Source organism: Mustela nivalis, assembly GCF_964662115.1.
Source record: "Mustela nivalis genome assembly, chromosome: 6".
In the NCBI taxonomy this organism is placed as follows: Eukaryota; Metazoa; Chordata; class Mammalia; order Carnivora; family Mustelidae; genus Mustela; species Mustela nivalis.
The window spans coordinates 89,518,597-89,540,345 of NC_139025.1; the positions used below are offsets into that span (position 1 = coordinate 89,518,597).

At 37.9% G+C, this 21,749-nt stretch overlaps 1 protein-coding gene across 6 annotated transcripts in view; it reads right to left on the reverse strand.

Moving 5' to 3' along the window:
* The window catches only part of CDIN1 (CDAN1 interacting nuclease 1), a 237,204-nt gene extending 215,932 nt beyond the window's left edge, over positions 1-21,272 (reverse strand). For 2 of the 6 annotated variants that reach the window (XM_082735659.1, XM_082735655.1), the window contains exon 1: positions 19,895-21,222. In XM_082735659.1, the coding sequence (XP_082591785.1) occupies positions 19,895-19,995 (101 nt within the window). In that variant the 5' untranslated portion in view covers positions 19,996-21,222. Of the gene's footprint in view, positions 1-19,894 lie in introns of all 6 variants that reach the window. The other 4 variants (XM_082735658.1, XM_082735654.1, XM_082735657.1 and 1 more) reach the window with 4 other exon arrangements.
* Positions 21,273-21,749: the final 477 nt, after the last annotated feature.

Genomic DNA, 21,749 nt, shown 5'->3' on the forward strand with positions numbered 1-21,749 from the left:
CTGCATATTGGCCATTTCCAAAATGTTCTGGGACTCCACACAGGGCCCCTTTTCTCTCTTGTTCCTGCTCTGCAGTTTTCTTTTAAACACTTCCAAGACAAAAGCATCTGCCAGTTTTTCCCTCTAGGGATGTATGCAAAATGAACTTAACAGTTTTAAGGCAGGAGTAACCCTCACATCTAAATTCATTCATAGGACAGAAAAGGGCCTAAGAGGCCTCTCCAGGGACAAAACCCTGCTGAAATTCTCCCCACACACAACAGTGGGAGTTTTATAAAATCTAAGTCCAGACAATTTCCAATTCAAATGCCCAACATAGCATGACCTTTGTCAGATCTCTGAGCCCAAGATGCACCCATGATTTTTTATTCTAACCAGCACAGACATTAGACAGGGCACTACTGCTAAGCAGGAGGTTCAATATTTGCATGCTCTTCTATTGTGAAAATGTAACAGTGACAGCACTGTGTCAAATTCTTTTCCCTCTAGAACTTTAACTCCATAGGAGAGGCATGGCTGACAGATGACTCCCCAACATCTGTGTTATGTACACTGCACAGCTGAGGAGCCCCGGATCACTGTCAGAACATCGCAGAGATGACCTGTGCCTTTCTTATGCCTTCTTCTTCTCTCTGCCCACCCCCCACAAATATATATATATAAATATCTACAATACAAATTGTGCGATTTTTAACAAAATGTAAAAATGGCAAGACAGATTAACATAATTTATAGTCATTAAGCTGTTCACGTAGCAGCTCAACATATGTTGTATAAATGTCCTATACCGAATAATTTATCAGATCTGACACAGTGCACATCATATTGTTTTATTTAATACACTTACTAAAATTTCATGGATCAAACATCACTTCTGAAAGCACAGAGAAAGCACTAGAAAATATTTATTCATTTCCCGTGATTTATTTTGATTACCCTTACAGCTACATGATAAAGTGGAACTCACAAAATTACAAGGTTAAGGTTTACACTGCCATTGCTTCATCTACTAAAATATAACAAATGGCTCCATGTCTGTGTTATATTTTACTTTCATTTAGTGTTAAGTAGTACACTAGGCTAAGCACTTAGCTGCCTACTGAATATTTTAATATTTTTAAATAGGACTTAAACATCCTGACCCAGAGAGTGGGAGCTTCAGAAACAATCTTGGGAAAGAACACCAAGTCCTTTGTATGTACTCGACAGAACAGTACTGGCCAAAATAAAAAAAACACACTTTTAAGTTACCTCTTCCACAAAAGAGATTATAGAGGGATGCCTAAGTGGCACAGGCAGTTAAGTGTCCGACTCTTAGTTTTGGCTCAGGTCATGATCTCAGGGTTGTGGGATCGACCCCCAAGTCAGGCTCCACACTCAGCACGTTGTTGGCCTGAGATTCTCTGTCCCTTTCCCTCTGCCCCTCCTGCTAGTACTGTCTCGCTGTCTCTCAAATAAATAAATATTAAAAAGAAAGAGAGAGAGATTATGGAAATAAGCATTGGCCCATATTAGAAAGTTGGTAGGAATTCACTGACTGCACAAAGGACCACAATACCATGGTAGGTTCTCAAAGAAAGAGTTGGAAGACAAAATGACAGCAAAACACATGGCTCCTAACTTTGAGGAATTCACAATCGATTAAATAGAAAGTGAAAGACAGGAATGTATACATTTCAAATGAACAGGTAAAACTAACTACAATGGTTAAAGCAAAAAAAAAATCTTAGTGGATCTGAGCGAATATTCAAATATTCAAAGGACACACACACAAAAGTAGGGGAGGGAAAGGGAAAGAAAAAGTTAGAGAAGGAATTAGACATTGGCACTCAAAACTCTCATTCATCAATCCTCCTTTAAAATGTTTCATCTGGAGAAGGTCTCTCAGACAAGGAAGATGAGAAGAAAAGGAAGATATAAAGATCAAAGATGGGAGATGAGAGCCCGAAATAGAAAAGGCCAATAGACCTCTTCAAGAAAATCACAAATGTTTGTTGGCCTGATCATTTTTGAGAGAACCATTACAGATTTTACCAGATCAAATGCGTTGGGAAAGAAAATTAGGAAAAAAAAAACCTAAGCAAAAAACAAACCTGTTTCAATTTCCAATGAACTGTAGTTTATTGCAATTTTATTTCCAATAAAATGCAGTAAAAATGAGATAAAGACAAGAAAAAGACCTTTCTCAGGAACTAGGTTTTATTTTCATTTATGGGCAATAAGCATCCCAGGCTAGCTAAAAAATAATCATCTTCCCACAAGGATTACTCCCAGGTACCCAAAGAGCCTTCATCTGTTTCAAGGTGTAGACACTGCAGTCCAGAAGCAAGACTTAAGCTTCCCTAAAACTTTGCCATCAAAACTTACCATCATGTGACAGGCGAGCTGACAGTCAATGAGATACTTCAGGTGGAGCAGAAAACCATGGAGCCATATTATATTGTATTATAAGTCAGGCATCAGAGTGACTTCAGATGAATAACAGGTTATGGTAAAAATACTGAAGGGTCTATCCTTAGAAAGGAAAGATAAAGACTATGAAGTCAAATAGAGTTCAATATAAAAACAGTAAAACTCCAATCTCCCAAAAGAAAAGAACGAATAATAGGAAAATCATCTTGCTCAGTTTAATGCGTGGTGATAATGGCACCTGAAAAATCACTGGTAAAGAACAATTTAACCCTTCCTGCTTTATGTCAGAGCAAAACCACTTCACCCATATTGAAGGGTTTATATGAAGATGAGCTGTAGCACTAATAGACAGCTTTTAGAATTGGGGGAGGGAATGCATAAAAAAAAAAAAAACTCAACAAGAGTTAATTGAGCGCATTGAAGAAAAGAAGAACAGGTTTGAGTGTTGCAAATTCTTGCTGGGACCCTTATCATCACCATCACTCTGGCATTTTATTTCTAGACAAGAAATATATTTTACCTTTCTGAGATTATTTTCTGGTTACAAGCCAACCATTATGAACCTTTCAGTGAATCACTGAATAGGGCACTTAAAGGGATAAACAATTATAAAAATAACTCTGTCACAAGCGCATACATTTTATTTTATTTAGTGATGTAATAAGCTTAGGGGCATATATCAGGTCCAAAATGGTCTTGGTCATTAATTTAAGCAATAAATCATAGGTCTTGCCAACAATGACGGCAAACAGATGCTAACAAGGAAATGTATTATTTAATATTGCCATGTGTTATAAAAATGTAAGTGTGTTTAAGACATGTCTTAAATTTTTATAATAATATGCATTTAATACATTACTGTTTTGACACATGCAGGAATCAGATTTATAGGTCCCATTCCGTAGCTTCTTCTTCTGTGAACATGAGAGCATATTCTGTATTTTTTTTTAAACAAGAGGGGAAACCCTTAAAGTGCATGCTTGCAACAATATCTAATTGGTTGTCTTGCTGTTTTGTAGTAAATAATGTCAACACTGAAACTCATTAAAAAGAATGAATCTACACACTTTGCCAGAATATAAAAATAGAACATTTTAAAATTACAATTTCTAAAGAAACACTATAGGCTAAGAAGTATAAGAGCACTCTTTAATCAAGTTGGCAACTACTTTTTTTTTTTTCATTTATTTTGAGCTGTTCTGCATGACACAAGACAAAAATTTACTAACTTGATTAATGAGTAAAGTTCAATGTTAAAAAATGTGGAAGTAACTGGGTAAGAAAAAAAAATCCTACTTTATAATTGTATCTTCATTCAAATATCCTAAGACTCAAAGAGCATCTCAAAACACAAACTTATTTAAAACTGAGTCTCTCTATCCAAATTATGCCAAACTGTAATATTCACCTTCTAATATTTCCTTTCTGATCAGAAGGCTGACATCTCTTACCAGTGGGTTCAATCCTCCTAAGGAAAGGGCTTGTGAGTTAAGAAGGGAATTAGAGTTTAAGGAACTAATCAAAAGACTCTTAAAAAAAAAATAAATAAAGAGCTTTTTTACACCAACAAGATGCCAGCTCCTCTAGAAGCATTTTTTATTTGCACAATATTTTGTCTGAGTGCCCTTTTCCATCCACTCTCCCAACTGCCGGCATGGTCTTCCCCCTTTCTTATGTAGGCAAGAGTCCATGCTTTAGAACACTTGAAAAAGCAGTGCTTGGAGTATGGAAACTAAATTTTCTTCATTAAATCTACTGAAGCAGATATTAAAAATGCATTTAATATACTGGCGATGGTCGGTGGGCACCGCTGACTGTGACAGGCCGGTTACTGATGATGTGCCATCAGATGGCCTTCTCAGCAGGCGCCTGGGTCTCAGGCTGCTGAAGGACAGCAATATCTTCCCTTGTGTGTAAGCTCTATTCATCTCCCAAGTATTTACTAAATCACAGGCCTCTGCACACATAGCCTACGTTTCAGCGTATGCTAACAAATGATGGATGGCCTCGTCAATTCATTATGTCCTGAAAGCATGGTTTCCTGCCATTCCAATCATCAAACCTCAGTGCTTCAGCGCTGATCAGTCCCGGGGAATATATTTTGCAGGCTCGATTAAAAGAGTAGAAGTTCTTTCCATTAGAGGCTCTGACACTTTCCCCAACTGTTTGCTGCTTCTAACAATTATTTGGGGAGAATATTCCCTAAGTGTTCACACAATATAATACTGACAGGTTGGTTTGTTTTTTTCTTTGATGTTTGCGACGGTGTAATTTACCTATGACAAAACAGTAGAGATATTTAATAGTGAAATTTGTGTTTTAAATAATTTTCCTTTTATGTACAGCAAGAAAAACCTTAAAAATATTTTATATCATGTAATATTCTAATGTAAATGCATTAGTGGATGCATTTCAAAGGAACCTCCAAGGGAATAACCAGTCTCTAAATCATCTAAACCTTTTAAGACAATAATTCATAAGAGTTCTCTTAATTATAATCTAGATAAAGGTACAAACTATTTAAAAATTCTTCTGACAGTTCCAAAGTTAGAGAATAAGAGTTCAACTTGTCAAAGAAATAAACCTCTTAAAAGAAGATATATTTTCCTTTCCAAGGTTATATGTGTCAGTTGTCTTTTCTTTAAGTCATAAGAACATTTTTATTTTTAGCTATGGCTTATCTATGGAACAGAAAATAATAGCACACTCATACCTTTCACTCAGAAACAGTAAACTTTATAAATAAACAGACGAACTTACCACAACTAAACAGATATCTGGGCTTTAAGGAAATGGGGTAGTGTTAAAGAGCTAAACAACTTACTATAAATAAGCTCCTGAAAAGGCTAAAAATTTAAAAAAAAAAAAAAAAAGTGCCGGACTCCCATTGAGCCAATAGCCAGGTAGGCTCTGAAGTACCCACAATCAGCGTCAGCTCTGCCATTCACCTCAACCTTGACCTCAAGATTAAGCTCACTTTTATTGCACACAAAGGTCACCTGTATTAGGTCAAAATTCAAAGTCCCTTGTCAGAAAAGGTTGATATATTCCAACCTTTCCTTCTCCATGCATCAAATTTTTCATGGTAAAGTCATATTCAGCAGACAGTATATTCAGCAATTTATTGTGCCATTGTAATACAATGCAGAATACAATTGTCCAAAAAGCTATAACATGAATAAAATATTTTCCATGACAATGTACCAAATCTAGACTCCTTACACACCCTTAACAGATGAAATAAAACTAACCAAGTCTCGTTTTCACACTTCAGAAGAGTTATAAGGCATTGTCCTCAAAATACATTCCATAGTACAATTATGACTTTTCTATTACCTTTGACTTCAGGCACCATTTTTCAGAGTACCATTCAAATTTTTAAGTATTACTATTATTATTATTATTAAACACAATGATTTCTAACCAGTTTTGATACCTTTATTCTCATCCGGTCTAAGTACCTTAAGTGAAGTATGGAGTAGGTCTATATCTTAAAGCCTCTCCTCAATGGAGAACCTAGAAGATAGGCTCCACGATAAATAGAATAGAAGAGGGGAAGAATTACTACCTAGCCCAATTCATTATTATTGTAATGATATGATCAGCAGAACTGCACAAATAAGATAAATTAAGCAAATTCTTTGCAGGCAGCATTCTAGAATACATTGTAAATAATAACCAAAGCCTTAAGGGGCAATATATCTATTTTCTTTAAAAGGTTTATGCAATCTCTTTATGTTTACCTCAAGGTCTTTTCATAATCAGTAGCATGAAAAGATTTTAAGATTATTGAAAAAGCACTCAATCTTCAAATTTATTCATATCTACATTAAACACTAAAACCAGTGTCCACACTCATGTTATGATCTGGAGATCCCACAAGATCTCCATGCCCCGAAAGACTTTTACCTGAACTCACATTATTTCTGGACTCCAGCTACGTCCTGGTGGCAGAACCCTGACTCCAAAACTGGTGTCCATCCTAATATCTCTCTTAAGTTCATAACCACCTTGCTATCAAGGTGGGGTGGGAATGTAAAAGAGATTCTAGAATTTGACAGTTTATATTTCAGTTGTAATTAGACAAGAAAATACCTAAAATTTTTCAGGTTTTAATATTCGCACTTACTCGACCGGGGGTGGGGGGAGGTGGGGAGGAGAATCAACCTAAACCTACATATCCTCATCTGTCATCCCCCCCGCAAAATCCCATCTTGGTTGCCATTATCATCTAAGGACTTCACTGTAACTTAGTAAAAGTAGGTTTCTTATTATCCTGGGATTAAATGGGAAACATTTCGGCAACCTAGAAAATAAAGGGGCTTGTTTTAGGTAAAATTTTTTCAGTTCTGATGTCCTGAGTCTAATTATTATAAGCATAAATACCACTGCAATGAGCATCATTAAATCAATGTTAGCAATAACAGAAACAGAAAAATTTATTTAGCACAGTATTAGGAACTATGTTGCTCATTTTATAGGTACTACCTCATTTCAATTTCATAACAATCCCATTTCACAAATAAGGCACCAAGACATGAAGAAAGTTACCCAAGGTCACCCAGCAAGTAAGTCATGAACCCAGAATTCATAAGTCTATTTCCAGAACCAAGCTCTTTAAGCCAATTTATAAAACTGGCTTTATAACAAAAAACTGAACCGCCTCCTGGAGTTCCCAATAATGGGTTTTGCCTCCTATCAATTTATAAAATAACTAATCATAAGCAGAGAGAGCTGATAAAGCACTCAAGGTCAAGAACAGGCTGTAACATCTCTGCCAAACTCAATACCACCTGGCCAGCCCACTCATGTGGGGCTATCCCCACAAAGAATTTCTCCTCTTATTCTAAAATGCACATATTCTTGCCTAATGTTAATTTTATTATCTGTTTTAGCTGTACACTGTCATATTACTTTATTACTGACTCTTTAAATGTAGAAAAGAAACACATTTGAACATGTGATAATTGAGTCTTTAGAAAATTGTACAAAATCAAATTTTAATCAACTGGGTATCTTCCCATTTGTTTTTCATTATAATTATAAAGATGCTTTATTTTCTTTTTATACTAGAGTAACTGCCAACTGAAGATGTAACAGCTAAGCTTGAAGTTTCTAAAAAAAAATAATTTCTGACATGATAAACCCTCAGGTATACCACTGGAACATTTCCAAATTCCTAGAGAGAGTAAAGAATCACTGTAATATCCCTAAAGTTAGCTAATTAATTTGTTTTGAAAGGAATCAATTTTCCTTAAATGAGACATACATATATGGTTTTTTTTTTTCTTTTTCAACCAAGCAGCATTTTTCTCAGGTCAGTTCAATCAAACGCCCATTATGATATGTATCATAACATCAATAATATACTAGGTACTTCTAAGGCTCAAAACTGGCAGGGGCACCTGGGTGGCTCAGTGGGTTAAGCCTCTGCCTTCGGCTCAGGTCATGGTCTCAGAGTCCTGGGATGGAGCCCCGCATCAGGCTCTCTGCTCAGCGGGGAGCCTGCTTCCTCCTTCCTCTCTGCCTGCCTCTCTGCCTGCTCGTGATGTCTCTCTCTCTCTGTGTCAAATAAATAAAATCTTAAAAAAACAAAACTGGCATTCTAGTTCCCACATAAACTATAGTGGGGAAAAAATATATGTATGCTCTCTTTGAACAAAAAAAAAGGGGGGGGGAGCCCAACAAAAGTATTATAAGAATAAATGAAATATAGATGTAAGCATTTTGAAAAGGGATTTTCAAGATCCCTTTTAGGAAAAAAGCCAAAAAAAAAAAAAAAACAAATAGAATGAATTGGGTTAAGAAAACTCTGGAAAAGACATGTTACAGGGCCATAATGTACAATGCAAAAGTCTCAGATTGGTGATGGTATGCAGTGGTGTTGGGGGTGGGGCTTAAGAAATGCCTTTGGTGGCATTGGGGAGAGCCCAGGTTTGTCACAAGTTAGCCAATTTCTGTGGTGTAAACACCCCTACTGCTTCTAATTTTAAGCTATTAGATGGGAGGTCATAGCTTGTAGAGTCAGGAAAAGATACTTATCATCAGCTCTCAGAAGCCAGAAAGAGCCAGCTCCAGCACTCACTGACTGTGGGCCAAATTCAGCCCACAGATTTGTTCTGTTTGGCAAGAAAACCATTGGCCCACAGTGTCTTTAAAAGTTCCAACAAATGGACAACATTCAAAACTCAGAGTATTTTTTTCTAAAAGTGAGATAGAGAGCTGTTTTCTAGGGAATAAAAGACTCAGCAGCATGGGGCATAAGGTAGCGGCTGCCACATTAGTACACACAACTGTTCTTTCTCTTTGCCACAATCCCAACCAGGCTAGCTTCATTCATTCATTCCTGTTGGTACCTGACCAGCTCCTCAAGAGACAGGAATCTAAGATTTCTAGTTAAAGAGCACAGAGGAAGAGTTTTACCTGCACATGTGTAACTTTGTCCAGATCACCGGGTAGCACTGCTCCCTCGGTGCATCACAACATTAACTGATTTGACTAGATGATCGCTAATTGGTTTTCAATGCAACGCTCTAGAAGTCACTGAATCTAAAATAATAAGAGAGGTATGCAGGTCCCTCTGGAGAAACTTCTGTGATTTGCACCAAAGAGTCTCCAACATGTCCATCATGGTGCAAACAAAAATCCAAATATTATAAACTGGAGGGGAAATGGATTTTATTTTTAGATATGTATTTTAGCTGGCCTCAGGAAATAAGAATCCAGATACTGGTGACTTCACGAGTTAAGAAATGATGTTTGTGAGCTATTTGTTACATCTAAACTGTAAGAGTCTGTGGGGTTTTTTAATGCTATCCCATGAAGAGTCTCTCTCATATTCCCAGTCCATTTCCTATCTTTGCTAAATGGGGCTTGAAATGTAAGTTAATTTCAAATTTTATTAGCTTTCTCCTCCCAATATTATCAGCAAAAACAAATAACAGTGTAGTACACCTTGACAAAAGATGACATCAGCTTGGAAGAGGTATAGACAGAAGCAAAAAATAGAAAAAAAAAAATCGCCAGTCTAATTTCACATGATTGTAGGAAGATCCATTTAAGTGATGCTTTACTCCACCACGTCCCATCTACCAAGCCTACCCCTACAAAGAGCCTTATTCCCCTTCTAGTCTTAAACACCATCTTATAAGTTAGGGAATCTCAGGAGGCTAAGGTGTGGCACAGGCATGAGTGACAAAACAAAGAGATTTCACTCTGTCTCTATTCATCCTGGCACTGAAGTTGGGTATCCACAGCATTCCTAGATTAAACATCCCCAGCTCTACCTGAGAGTGATCATAAATATTCATGACAAACATAATTCAGGAGTTTGCCGAGTGTAAATCTGAATCTTTCCTACCACTAGCCTGATTTGGGGAAGACCAAGTCAATTAGATACTAAGCGAGCTCAATCAAACACCCGCATCACAAAGCTTCAGACCTTTGTCATCCACTCTAGTGCTAGCTGCATATTTGGGGATTCCAACAATCATGAAGTGATGACCCTTGTAAATGTCAAAGGTGTGCTATTTCCTAAAGCAGAATAAATACAAGAGTAGAGTATATATCTCATCCTTTCTTGAACCTGGAGCACAGGACAAGTCTCAACAATAATAAAAATAAATACATGAGAAATAGATGAGTTATGTTGGGGGGAGGAAAGGGTGACAATGCACCATGTATTTTTAAGTCTTAATCTTGTGTATCACTACTGTTCCCAGGACAACCTTAGAAAAAGCTCAAGCTTCATACAGAATCACGCCAATCAGCAGGGGCCAGCACTTGGTCAGGGAAAGACTCAGTACTTTTGACAGTATCAAAAAACATGAACCCACTTACTTTTTCCTCTGCTTGTACTGCTTTCTCAGACTCAAAATATTTATTTCCATGGTCGTGAAGTTATGTCTCTAACTTTAAAAGTTTTCAAACATTTTAGCAGCTGAATCTCAATATTGAAAACACAGGGGGAAAAAGATATTTTAACATTTTACTCTGGAGAGAAAATTGCAGACCTCTCCATTATCTCAATGATATTTCAGGTGTTTATCAGGTCATGATATGAATACCAAACTTAGGTTAAAAAACAAACAAAAAACAAAAAAATTTATGCGCTGCTGGGAAACCAGAAGGACAGAAAAGATCAGCCCTCAGGCAAGGGAAAACACTTGAAAAAGATGACAATGTCAATAGTGTCACTGTTTTCTGGCAGGAAGGAAGCTCTAAGTTATGAAGAAGAACTATTATCTCTTTAATATACTATATCAAGAAGCCTCCTGAAAGGTCGGAATGGAAGGAAACAGGAAAGGAAAAAAAGATGCAGTATTTAGTTCCTAAAAGTGGCTAGGAAAGGGTTGGACTTCTGACCAGCTATGTACTGTCTTTAATACACAAGGTACAGACTGCTCCCTGCTGCTCTCGAAGCCCATGGAGCGAGGAAACCATCCTGGAGCCAGCTGTCTACTCTGTTCCCCTGAGAAATGGATACTCGTCATTCAGTTGGAAGCTGTACCCCAACACCTTTACTGTGTTCATTGTGTACCAGCTCATGGTAGAAGCAATCTGACAGCAGAAAGAGAGAAAGATACATTGAATTAAACATTTGAAAACATTTCCTTTCAGGAAAAAGCCAACTGAAAATAAAGGAATATTTATTCTTTACCTGTCTCCCATATAATTTTCACACCTGTATATGACTTTTATACGTTAAGGTCATTTTTCCCACTTATTCCCACTATTCTTATACTGTTAAAGTATTTGATTGTTCTGTTTCTAAGGAAAATTCAACAAATATGGCAAAACTGCACAAAAGGTGTGATAAAAATACACTTTTAAATTCAGTCAACATTTGTTGAAAGTCAAATTTTAAGATATAATTACCCTAAACATAAATTGAATATTTTTCTCCTAGGGAGATATAGAATTCCTCTTTATTGTATCTGTAAACATTCTGAGATGAGTTATTACTTAGTAGACTGAAGTTTGATGCCTGAATATAGACCTTAAAATGAAGCCAATAATCTAATAAGATAAAATTTTTCTCCTCAAACTAAAAATTTTATCTTATGTACGTTTGTCTCAAGATAACATTATCTGAGATTTTCTCCAAATACTCCTTCACAGAAATTCAAGCTCATTTCACTTTTGCAACTATGTGAATCCAAAAAGGCACAGATACCTGATCAAAGCACAAGGTGTCATATCCTTTATAAAATAACCTTCCAGAAGAATTTTAAAGCTAGGCTAATATGCAACAATAAAATAAAAACCTGAAATGTTATGAAATAAAAAATCATATTTTAAAAGACGACCAAAGGAAATACATGAAATAACCATATTCTTTTCTTAGGCCACTTTTTAGGCAGATTTCTTTTCCAATTTGCCCTAAAGATCAATATATAAATACTCCTCTATATATTTTTAAGTATATGCTTACTATTTTTTGAAGGTCATGTAAATCAGTTATGTTTCCTCAGCAAAACCACCAAAAGAACTTCCAGCTCAATAAAAGGCTGACTGACTTTTTCTCCCTTTACAGGCTATTCTCACTCATTATTTTGGATTTTCATTGTACCACAACATTATCAAAAGAATAGAAAATTGACCACAAATTGAGAATCAACTATCAATTCAACTGAGAGAACAAGCGAATAGGAATAATCTTCCAATTTAAGTAAATCACTATTAATTATACACTGCAATGTACTACTGTAATTCTTAAAAATCAGTGCATCTGGGTTCAAAAGTTTGGTTTCCTTTCTTTTAAATGACACTATATATTACTATGAAAGATTTAAGACAAGTTTCTGATATCTGGGCCGTATTCAACTGAAGATTAAATCCATGTGTTCAGAGCCATACAATCAACTGATCCGTATCAAAGCAAAATTTTGTTTTATGTTTCAAAAGGCTCATACTCAGACATTTCTTCTACTGTAGGCGAGCTACTAAATTCTAATAATAACAATAATCATATTTACCATCCATTAAATACTTACCAGAACGTTTACACTATGCTAAGTGTTTTACATGCCTTATTTTATTTAATCCTCACCACAGACTTAAGGAACTGAACGGTGAGAGGCAATCCGCAGAGTTAAGAGTTAAGAGTCTGCAGTTATACTCTGCCTGGGTTTGAATCCCACTTCTTCTACCTCTTAGCAATGGAGCTCTGTCCCTTTTTTTTTTTTTAACAGACGAGGCAACTGTGACTCAGATAAAAGTGGCAAAGCCAGGTCACTCCCCAAGAACAAATAGTCATAGGAAGCAAAATAATAATAAAATATAAGGCTCCCCATGGGACAAGAGAATAGCTTAAAATGCATCACTGGTGGTGGGGGATAACATTATTCAAAAAAGGGTAACTGTAGTCAATGGCAAAACCAAATTAAACTAAACCATGCTGAACAAATGTAAAACTTAAATAAAATTGTGTTTGTCCCAAGCCCGTCCCTCTGCTACTCCACTCCTAACCAGACTGGACTGTAGGTCCACCATTAAGTCCCACTAAGTTCTACCCTGGCAAATACAAAATAGAGCCAGCCCTAACTCCAGTTCTCAGATAAAGTAGGTGAAGATCTCAAGAAAATGAGCCAACAAGTTTTTAACTACTCCTTGTGAAATTTCTCTAGGAACAGCCTCATATGAGTAAATGGTTGCCTATACTATGATCCAAGACTGGGAAAACAGTAGATGTCGTGGGCCAAGACAGAAAATCATACTTAAGAATGGGGAAGGCACTCTTAGAAACAGCTGAGCCAGGATCCCTGAGGGAAAAGATATACAGTGAGGTAAAGACAAGAATTTGCTTAGAGATGTATGGTATCAAGACTTCTGACTTGTCAGTACAGGCATAAATAGCAACCAAATAATAAATCCATGACAAGGGAACTCAGGGAAAAATGAAATTTGTGCCAAAGGGCTTAGCTTACCAGCAAAAGAATTTCCAGCCAAGGCATATCTTCTCAAAGACAACCCACTTGACTATACATACATGTACTAAATGTTCCACAAATCCCTTGTGGATTCTGTGATTCTAATAATTAGAGTGACGGATATGTCTTAAAGTCTTTACTCAGATTGGAAGTTATTCAAAATTAATTACTACAATGTCCTATCTGTTTTCTAAAAAATATTCAAATAGTGCCACAGACACAGTGAGCACACAGTGAATTATTACAGATCAAATGCCATGAGAGGTGAATGAACAGCAAGTACCAGTGAAAATCATGAGCCAACTGTGGGATGGATTGTTTCGCATGAAATGGTGGTGGTAGATTATATTAGTTGAAAGGGTATTCCAGCGAGAGAAATAGAAAATCACCATTAGGCAAATACCGGTAATAACAATTTTAAGCAAGAACCACTGACGGATGCTTGTATCAACAGAATAGTGTGATATGATATTTGCATAGACTCAAAGGATATCCCCACAAAGTAATTATTGGAAAGGGAATAGTAGTAATTTTATAATGGAGAAACTTGGCAGACACCACACTTCAACCAAGCGAATAAGGTTAACCTCACCAGCAATAAGACAATATAAAGTCATGCACCCCCTGATGTGAGGTACCGAGAAGGGTACAACAGCATCTCTGTTCTATTTTCTCTCAAAAATGTTTGCTCTCAATCTAATAATGAGAAAACATCAAGTACAAACTTAGCGGCACTCTGCAAAGCCATTGGCCTGCAGTCTTTAAAACTGTCACGATCATAAAAGACAAAAAATAATGGTAAGGCACAGCCACCGACTGGAGGAGCCTAAGAAGACATGACAACTAATTCTAATGTGTGATCCTGGAATAGAAAAGGGATGTGAGTGAAAAAAATGAGCAAAAGTTCAAAACAGGCCTGTAGATTAATTAACCAAACTACATTAAAATTAATTTCCTGATCTTGATCATTTTATTACGGTTATGTCAGATGTTAACACTAGGGGAACCTGTGTGAAAGGTATATTGGCACTCTCTAAGAATCACACACACACACATATATAATTAGATACATATGTAGTGTTTAGACAGGAAAATAAAATGTAAAATATAATCTGATTGGACTGGGGGCTTCTGCCTGAATAGGAGGTCCAGGAAATAAGCTGGGAGCTGCAAATTAATGAATGTATCCTCAGTAAGTACTTAAATACAGTATGCCTATATTCCTGGGCCCAAAGGGTCCATTACCTGTAAAACTGCAGAACAGAATAGAATAGAATGAGGGTGAATTTTGAAGTTGTGCAGTACTAGACATCATAAAGTGTTAGCCCTTCATTTTAAATCGAAGAATTATAAAACCAGAGTAGTTAAGGGGACCGCCCAGGCTCAACATAGTGACTTGTAGAGACATAAATTTGTAATTTTGGTGGAAACAAAGAAGTCATGGATAAGTAAGGCTAGCAGGTAGAAGCCACAGTGAGCATTTGTGGGGGAGGGGATTAAGCTACATCTTTACCTTTGAACATATACTAAAATACACTTCAGCTAGACAGATTAAATATTTGATAAGAAAGAAAGCCATAAAGAATCTAGAAGAAAATTCAGGTGAAGATTCAGTTTTCATGTCTTAGGATAGGGCTTTTTCAGAAAAAAGAGCATAAAATTAAAGTTAAGCATATAAAAAATAGAACAAGGGGTGCCTGGGTGGTTCTGTCAGTTATGTGTCTGCCTTCAGCTCAGATCATGATCTCAGGGTCCTGGGATCGAGCCCTGCACTGGGCTCCCCATTCAGTGGGGAGTCTGCTTCTTCCTCTGCCTCCCCTCACCCATAGCCCTGCTGCTGTTTATGCTCTCACTCTCAAATAAATAAATAAAATCTTTAAAAAGAATTAAAAAAAAAATTGAACAATATTTAAAAGCTAACAACTGGGAAAACATCTGCAACAGATATGACACGTAAAGGATTAACATCCTTAACATATGCAGATCACTAAACAATAACAAATCAATAAACAATAACAGCAAACATTCCAATATAAAATTAGACAAAGGACAGCAGGCAGGTAATTCAAGATGAAGAAAGTTAAGTGGTCATTAAACAAGTGGGGAAATACACAATGCATTATAATTAAAAATGAAAATTACAAAATGTCAATCTTGATCAATCATATTAAAGATTAAATAATGACACGTTTTAATGCTGGCCAAAGTTGTAGATACAGAAACTCCCATGCCCTGGTAATAACAAGATTAGTATAATCTTTTTTTTTTTTTTTTTTTTTTTTTTTTGAGACACAGAGAGGCGGGGGAGAGATGGGAGAGAAGTAAAGGGAGAGGGAGAAAATCTTTTTTTTTTTAAATATAATACCACTAGGAATTTCTTTTTTTTTTTTTAATTTTATTTATTTATTTGACAGAGAGAAATCACAAGTAGATGGAGAGGCAGGCAGAGAGAGAGAGAGAGAGAGAGGGAAGCAGGCTCCCTGCTGAGCAGAGAGCCCGATGCGGGACTCGATCCCAGGACCCTGAGATCATGACCTGAGCCGAAGGCAGCGGCTTAACCCACTGAGCCACCCAGGCGCCCCAAGAGAGGGAGAAAATCTTAAGCAGGCTCCAGGCCTGAGGGAGCACAGGGGCTCTCTCTCACAACCTGAGCTAAAATCAACAGTTGGATGCTTAGCCAATTGAGCCACCCAGGAGCCTCAGTATAATCTTTTTGATACTAATTTGTCAATATACACCAAAACCCTTTAAAACATAGATATCCTTTGATTTGAAATAGTTCATGGTTGTCAAAGTGTGGTCAGTGGACTCCAGTGGACTCCTAGAGTCCCTGAAACCCTCTCAGGTGTCTACAAAGTCAAAACTATTTTTACGGAAAAGTAAGACACATGATTTGCCTTTTGTGTGAAATTTGTATGGACAGTACAAAAACAATAATGGGTAAAACCTGCCAGCCCCTATGCGGAAATCAAGGCCAGGCTAACTGTTCCAGGAAGTCACTGTAAATTTCACTGCAACATACTGGCAGAACAAAAAAAAAAAAAAAAAGGCCAGTTTCACAATAAGAACATCTTAAGATTCACTAATTAACTTTATTAAATCTCAACCTTTGAATATGCATCCTTTTAACATTCTATAGGACAAAATAAGAAGCAAATACAAAGCACGTCTACATATCCAAGTACGATGGCTGACTTAAAGGAGGCTACTTACATGATTGCTGAACCAGCCACTTTTTCCATGGGACACCACATTTTACTTGAACGAACAATGAACAAAGTATAATTATTTAGATTTGGGTGTCTGGAAGACATTTTCTCAAAAATAAACAATGTGAGCCTGTCACTTCAAAGAAAACAAGTGATAATACTTGTTGCAATAATAAAATTTGAGCTTTCAAGTGTAAATTCAAATATTGGAAAACTCTGTACCCATCACCATAAGCTTGACAGATTCAAATCTCACATATTTTTCTGATGAGATCTGTGGGGATATTAACGAATCTGATTTTTCTATACTGTAAAATGAAAGGTGACAACATTTGGAAGATCCACATAATTCACAACCAACATTTTGCAAACAAACAATGCATGATAAAAATGCATGATAAAAAAATGCAATGATAAAAATCACGAATGGGTTGAAGATCCACTCAAAGTTCAAGACAGGCCAATGGACTATAATGTAACAGAGTGAAAAGCTTCATGATATGGTTTCACATTCTACTTTGCAATTAACCTTTGAGAAAATACCACTTGCTAGGTTTTATGTAATAACAAAAATATCCACAATTATCTAAAAGCCTATTAAATTATTCTTCTCTTTTTCAACTACATCTGTCTGAGGCTAGAGTTTTTTCATACTCTTTAATCAAAATAACACATTACAACAGGTTGAATACAGAAGATGTCTTCCTTCTATTTAAGACAGTCTTAAAGAGATCTGCAAAAATGTAAAACAATGCCATTTTCTCACTACTTTTTTGAAATGATGGTTATTAATCAGAAAAATATGATAACACAAAATGGGTTTATTACTGTCATTTTAAAATAAATTAATAAGATTTTAAAAAAATTTTTCCAATTTTAATTTCACCATTTTGGTGAACATCAACAGATGTAGTCTACATAAACAAAAGTTCTTTGGGGTCTTTGAGGCTTATTTAGAGTATAGAGATCTGAACACCAAAAAGTTTAAAAACTACTGATATAGTCACACCCAACATCTGTGGATCTAAAGAAAATAAGCAGACGACTTGGCATTATATACCAAATACATCAGAAAATTTAAAAAACAAACTTTTGATGTCCAGTAATAAAGAAGTGGATGGCACATATAGAAAGTGGTGTTATTTATTTGAAACAAATTGTGAAGTGTTTCATGAGAAGTGCTCACAATATGCTAAGTAAGAATAGGAAGACCTATAAACTATACTAATAAGGACAGGATTACACTGAAAAAAAGACCATAAGGAAATATATAAATTATTAAAAGAAATTTTCTGGGCATGCAATTATGAGTAATTCTTGTTTTCTTTACTGAGCATGCAAAACTTTTAAAAACAGGAAAATAAAATTTTTAGCAACTTTTGAAAACATTTTTGTACTGGGGACCCTGGGTGGCTCAGTCTGTTAAGCCTCTGATTCTTGATTTCAGCTCTAGTCATGATCTTGGGGTAGGGAGATCAAGCCCTGCATTAGGCTCAGCACTGGGCGAGGTGGAGTCTCTTGGGATTCTCTCTCTCCCTCTCACTCTGCTCCCCTCACACCCGTCCCTGCACATGTGCTCTCTTTTTCAAATAAAAATCTTAAAAACAAAAACAAAACCATTTCAGTACTTTGATTTTTTTTTAGTACTCAGTGTATGTGAATACCACCAAAAAATAGTTATCACTGTTATTACTATTCATATGAAGACTAATCAAGGCAGCTTAGTGTAGAATTCTGAACTGTAAGTCAAGAAACCTGTATTTGACATTGTTTTGTCTTTTGACTAAAGGCATTTTGAAAAGTCACTTAACCTATTTAAACCATCAGAAATTATCTATGAGGTCCTTACCTGACTGACTCTAATAAAATGAACTATCAAATCTAAAGGTTGCTCAAGGCCTTTGCAACAACCACCTGTTGTGAAACAGTGCCATCATGAAAACTGTGAAGTCAACTCCCAAAATCACACTGTTAATAGAATTTCCACTCATGCTGCTAAATGACCCTTTAATCTCATCTTTTGCAGAGTAGTAGCACAGACTGTAAAGTTTCCAGTGGAAGAAGAGTTAGTTATTCTCTGAATGGTATTTGGGAAAACTGAAAAATATTTGGCTATGTCATGAATATGGGGGGGGAGCACATAAGAGAATAGGCAACAGAGCATGGTGCCCCAAACAAAGGGCATCCTTCTTTAGTACACTTTCTAAATCCTCTATAAGTATATGGGAAGGTTACTTCTTATGGAGATGAAGCAACAAGGGTGAAAAAAAATAGTGATAAAGAGAGAGAAGTGTGGTAGAAGAGGAGAGGGAAAAGGGAGGCAAAAAGAAAGAGAAGCAAAAATACAGTAGTAATAGGAGACCATAACAAGAGCAGAAGTTCTAAATGTATGCTCCATCTTCAAGCTGCCCAGAAAAATCTACCTGTTCTCTCAGCTAACCAGCTTTCTCCTACTTCACTGTTCATTGGAAGAGCTGGCAAGAGTTAATGAAAGAAAATTAAATCCCATTTTGTCAACTTTATTCCTTATTAACAAGTCTGATAAAAGTCTTAGAAACTATAAAAGGAAAAATATTGCCTTTAATTATATCTGAATAATACTAAAAAACATTTTATAGATGAGGAAAACGGACTCCTTCAAAAACATTGAGGTCATAAAAGACTTTTACCCTTCAATTTGTACTTTATTAATATCAATTATCCAATAATCTCTTTCTTCAAGAAAACATGTCTTTGGTGATATCTGTGCAAGGGTGGGAAGTATGAAATACCGCTGGAGTATGTATAATATGGTTGTTAAAATGGCCAATCTTGACCCAAGAGTGGAATCCCGAGGGCGTGAGTCTCTCACTGCACTGAGAACCCTGGAGATCACTTAATGGCTTTAGAGAGTCGGAGCTGAGCAGGAGGAGGCCCCTTTAGGCCTGTGGTCCCTTGTTTGTTTCCCGGGGCCAGTGGAAAAGGGTCTTCCATTTTGTATTGCCACTTTGGGAAGGCCCTGCCACCTACCCTTCATCCTTGGTATCTGTCAACTAACCAGACATTTACGAAGCACCTATCATGGGCAGCCATCACCTAGAACGCACCAAGTTTTCAATAAACGTTTGTGGACTTGAATTTCATTTCAAGGCCTTGGGAAGCTGCCAGGGATTCATCCCTTTGAGGGTCTCCTGTGGAAGACAGGTGAAAGAAGAAAGCTCTTCACATCCTTGATCGCCCAACACCAGACACTCCTGTTCCTCCCCGCTCATGGGTGACACGTGGCTCCTAAGCGCTGGCTGGGATGCCCGGGCACAGCTGCTGCCGGCAAAGGGCTGTGCGAGCGGAGAGACGGACACTTACCTGGGGAACCTCTGCTTCAGCTTCCTCAGGCTCTGCCTGGTAGGCGGCACAGACACTAGGCACTGGGCTATCTCGTCGTACTGGGCTTTGGTCAGTATCATGTTGGGCCAGGGACGGGAAAGTGACGGGGACAAGGAAAACACGCCCTGGGCTCCAGCAGCCTTGGTGCCGGGAGACGAGGGGTGGGCAGGCAGCGGCAAGGCGCTGGGTCCTAGTCTTTTTTTGGCTTGTTCCTATACCCCTTCATCACTAACTTGCCCAGCTTAGGCTTCCACCGGCAGCTCGGCGGCGGGGGGCGGGCTGTAGACCCGATTGCCCTACCTTGGCTTTCCGAGCAGCCGCAGTAGGCCCGACCGAAGGCAACCCGCCGCCATGATAGTTAAGGGCAAAACAACCAGGAAGGAGCTGCCGTCAGCAGAGGTGGCGCCTAAATCTCTGCGGACTGGTGTCCGGGCTGCGTTCACCTGGGATCAACCTGGTCTGTTCGCGGAATGCGTACTCTCCCAGCTACCAGCAATCAGGGAGCGTTAGCTCACAAACCGGGCAGCAGGGCACAAAAGCGTCCCATGATCCTCAAGCTTGAGCCCCAGAAAGCGACGGCTTGGGCGCGCCATTTGAATACGCTTCCAAACGCGCCGTTTTAGCTCAGCTCCAATCGGAGGCCAGCAAAGAATGTCGTCTGCTCCGAGGTCTCTCCGCCCTCTGCGAGCAGGAGCCGGACAGGTAATCCCCGCTGGGACAGCTGTAGACGCACAGCTTGGCTTGTGTTGAGAAGTCCGGCAACTTGTGCAGCTCGCGAGGAAGGCACTTTTGGTCATTTTGGGAAACAGAGTAGAAAACAAATGCGACCTCATCAAACAGCCCGCAGGAAAGCATCGCTCTCTCACTCCCCAGAGTTAGGTGCTTAACTGACTGAAACCAGTTCTTACTCTTTTTGTATCTTGACCTCTCAGAAAATGGTAGGCGCTCAAGAAATGTTTGGAGAAATGAGTCACTGAATGAATTACTGTTCTTAACAGTAATTGAGGTGTTGTAACAGATATCAGCCCTCCCGAGGCAATGTATTAGGACATCAGTCCTTTAATCCCTTTAAAAAAAAATCTGGTTTGGAGGCGCCTGGGTGGCTCAGTGGGTTAAAGCCCCTGCCTTTGGTTCAGGTCATGATCTCTGGGTTCTGGGATTGAGCCCCACATTGGCTTCCTGCTCAGCATGGAGTCTGCTTCTCCCTCTCTCTCTGCCTCTGCCTCCCCCCCCCCCCCAACTGGTGCGTGCTCTCGCTCTCTCAAATAAAATCTTTTCTTAAAAATCTGGTTCTTGGGCGCCTGGGTGGCTCAGTGGATTAAGCCTGTGCCTTGGGCTCAGTTCATGATCTCAGGGTCCTGGGATCAAGACCCTCCCTCATCCCGCTCTCATCAGCGGGGAGCCTGCTTCCTGTCTCTCTTCCTGCCTCTCTGCCTACATGTGATCTCTGTCTGTCAAATAAATAAATAAAATCTTAAAAATAAAAAATCTGGTTCTTAGAAGGCAATGTGTTGTTTTTCTTCTCAAATTTAACATTTTAAGAACGAGAAGCTGTTTCCATTTTAAAGTAGTAATTTCTTTTTCTTTCTTTCCTTTTTTTAAAAATCTGAAATAAGGCCTGGGTTGGAAATTTAGCTTAGATATGCTTTCTTGGGTTAATGTCTTAATCCATCCAAGCCTTAGCTCCTTTGTCTGTAAAACGGCCTAAGAGAGTGTTACTTTTTGGTGTAGTAATTACACATTAAGAGCTGGCAAGACCACAGTTAGCATTAAGTTTAAGTTAGTACAAGGAACAGATAGATTCCTTAGTGTAGTGTCGGGTGGATACTCTGTG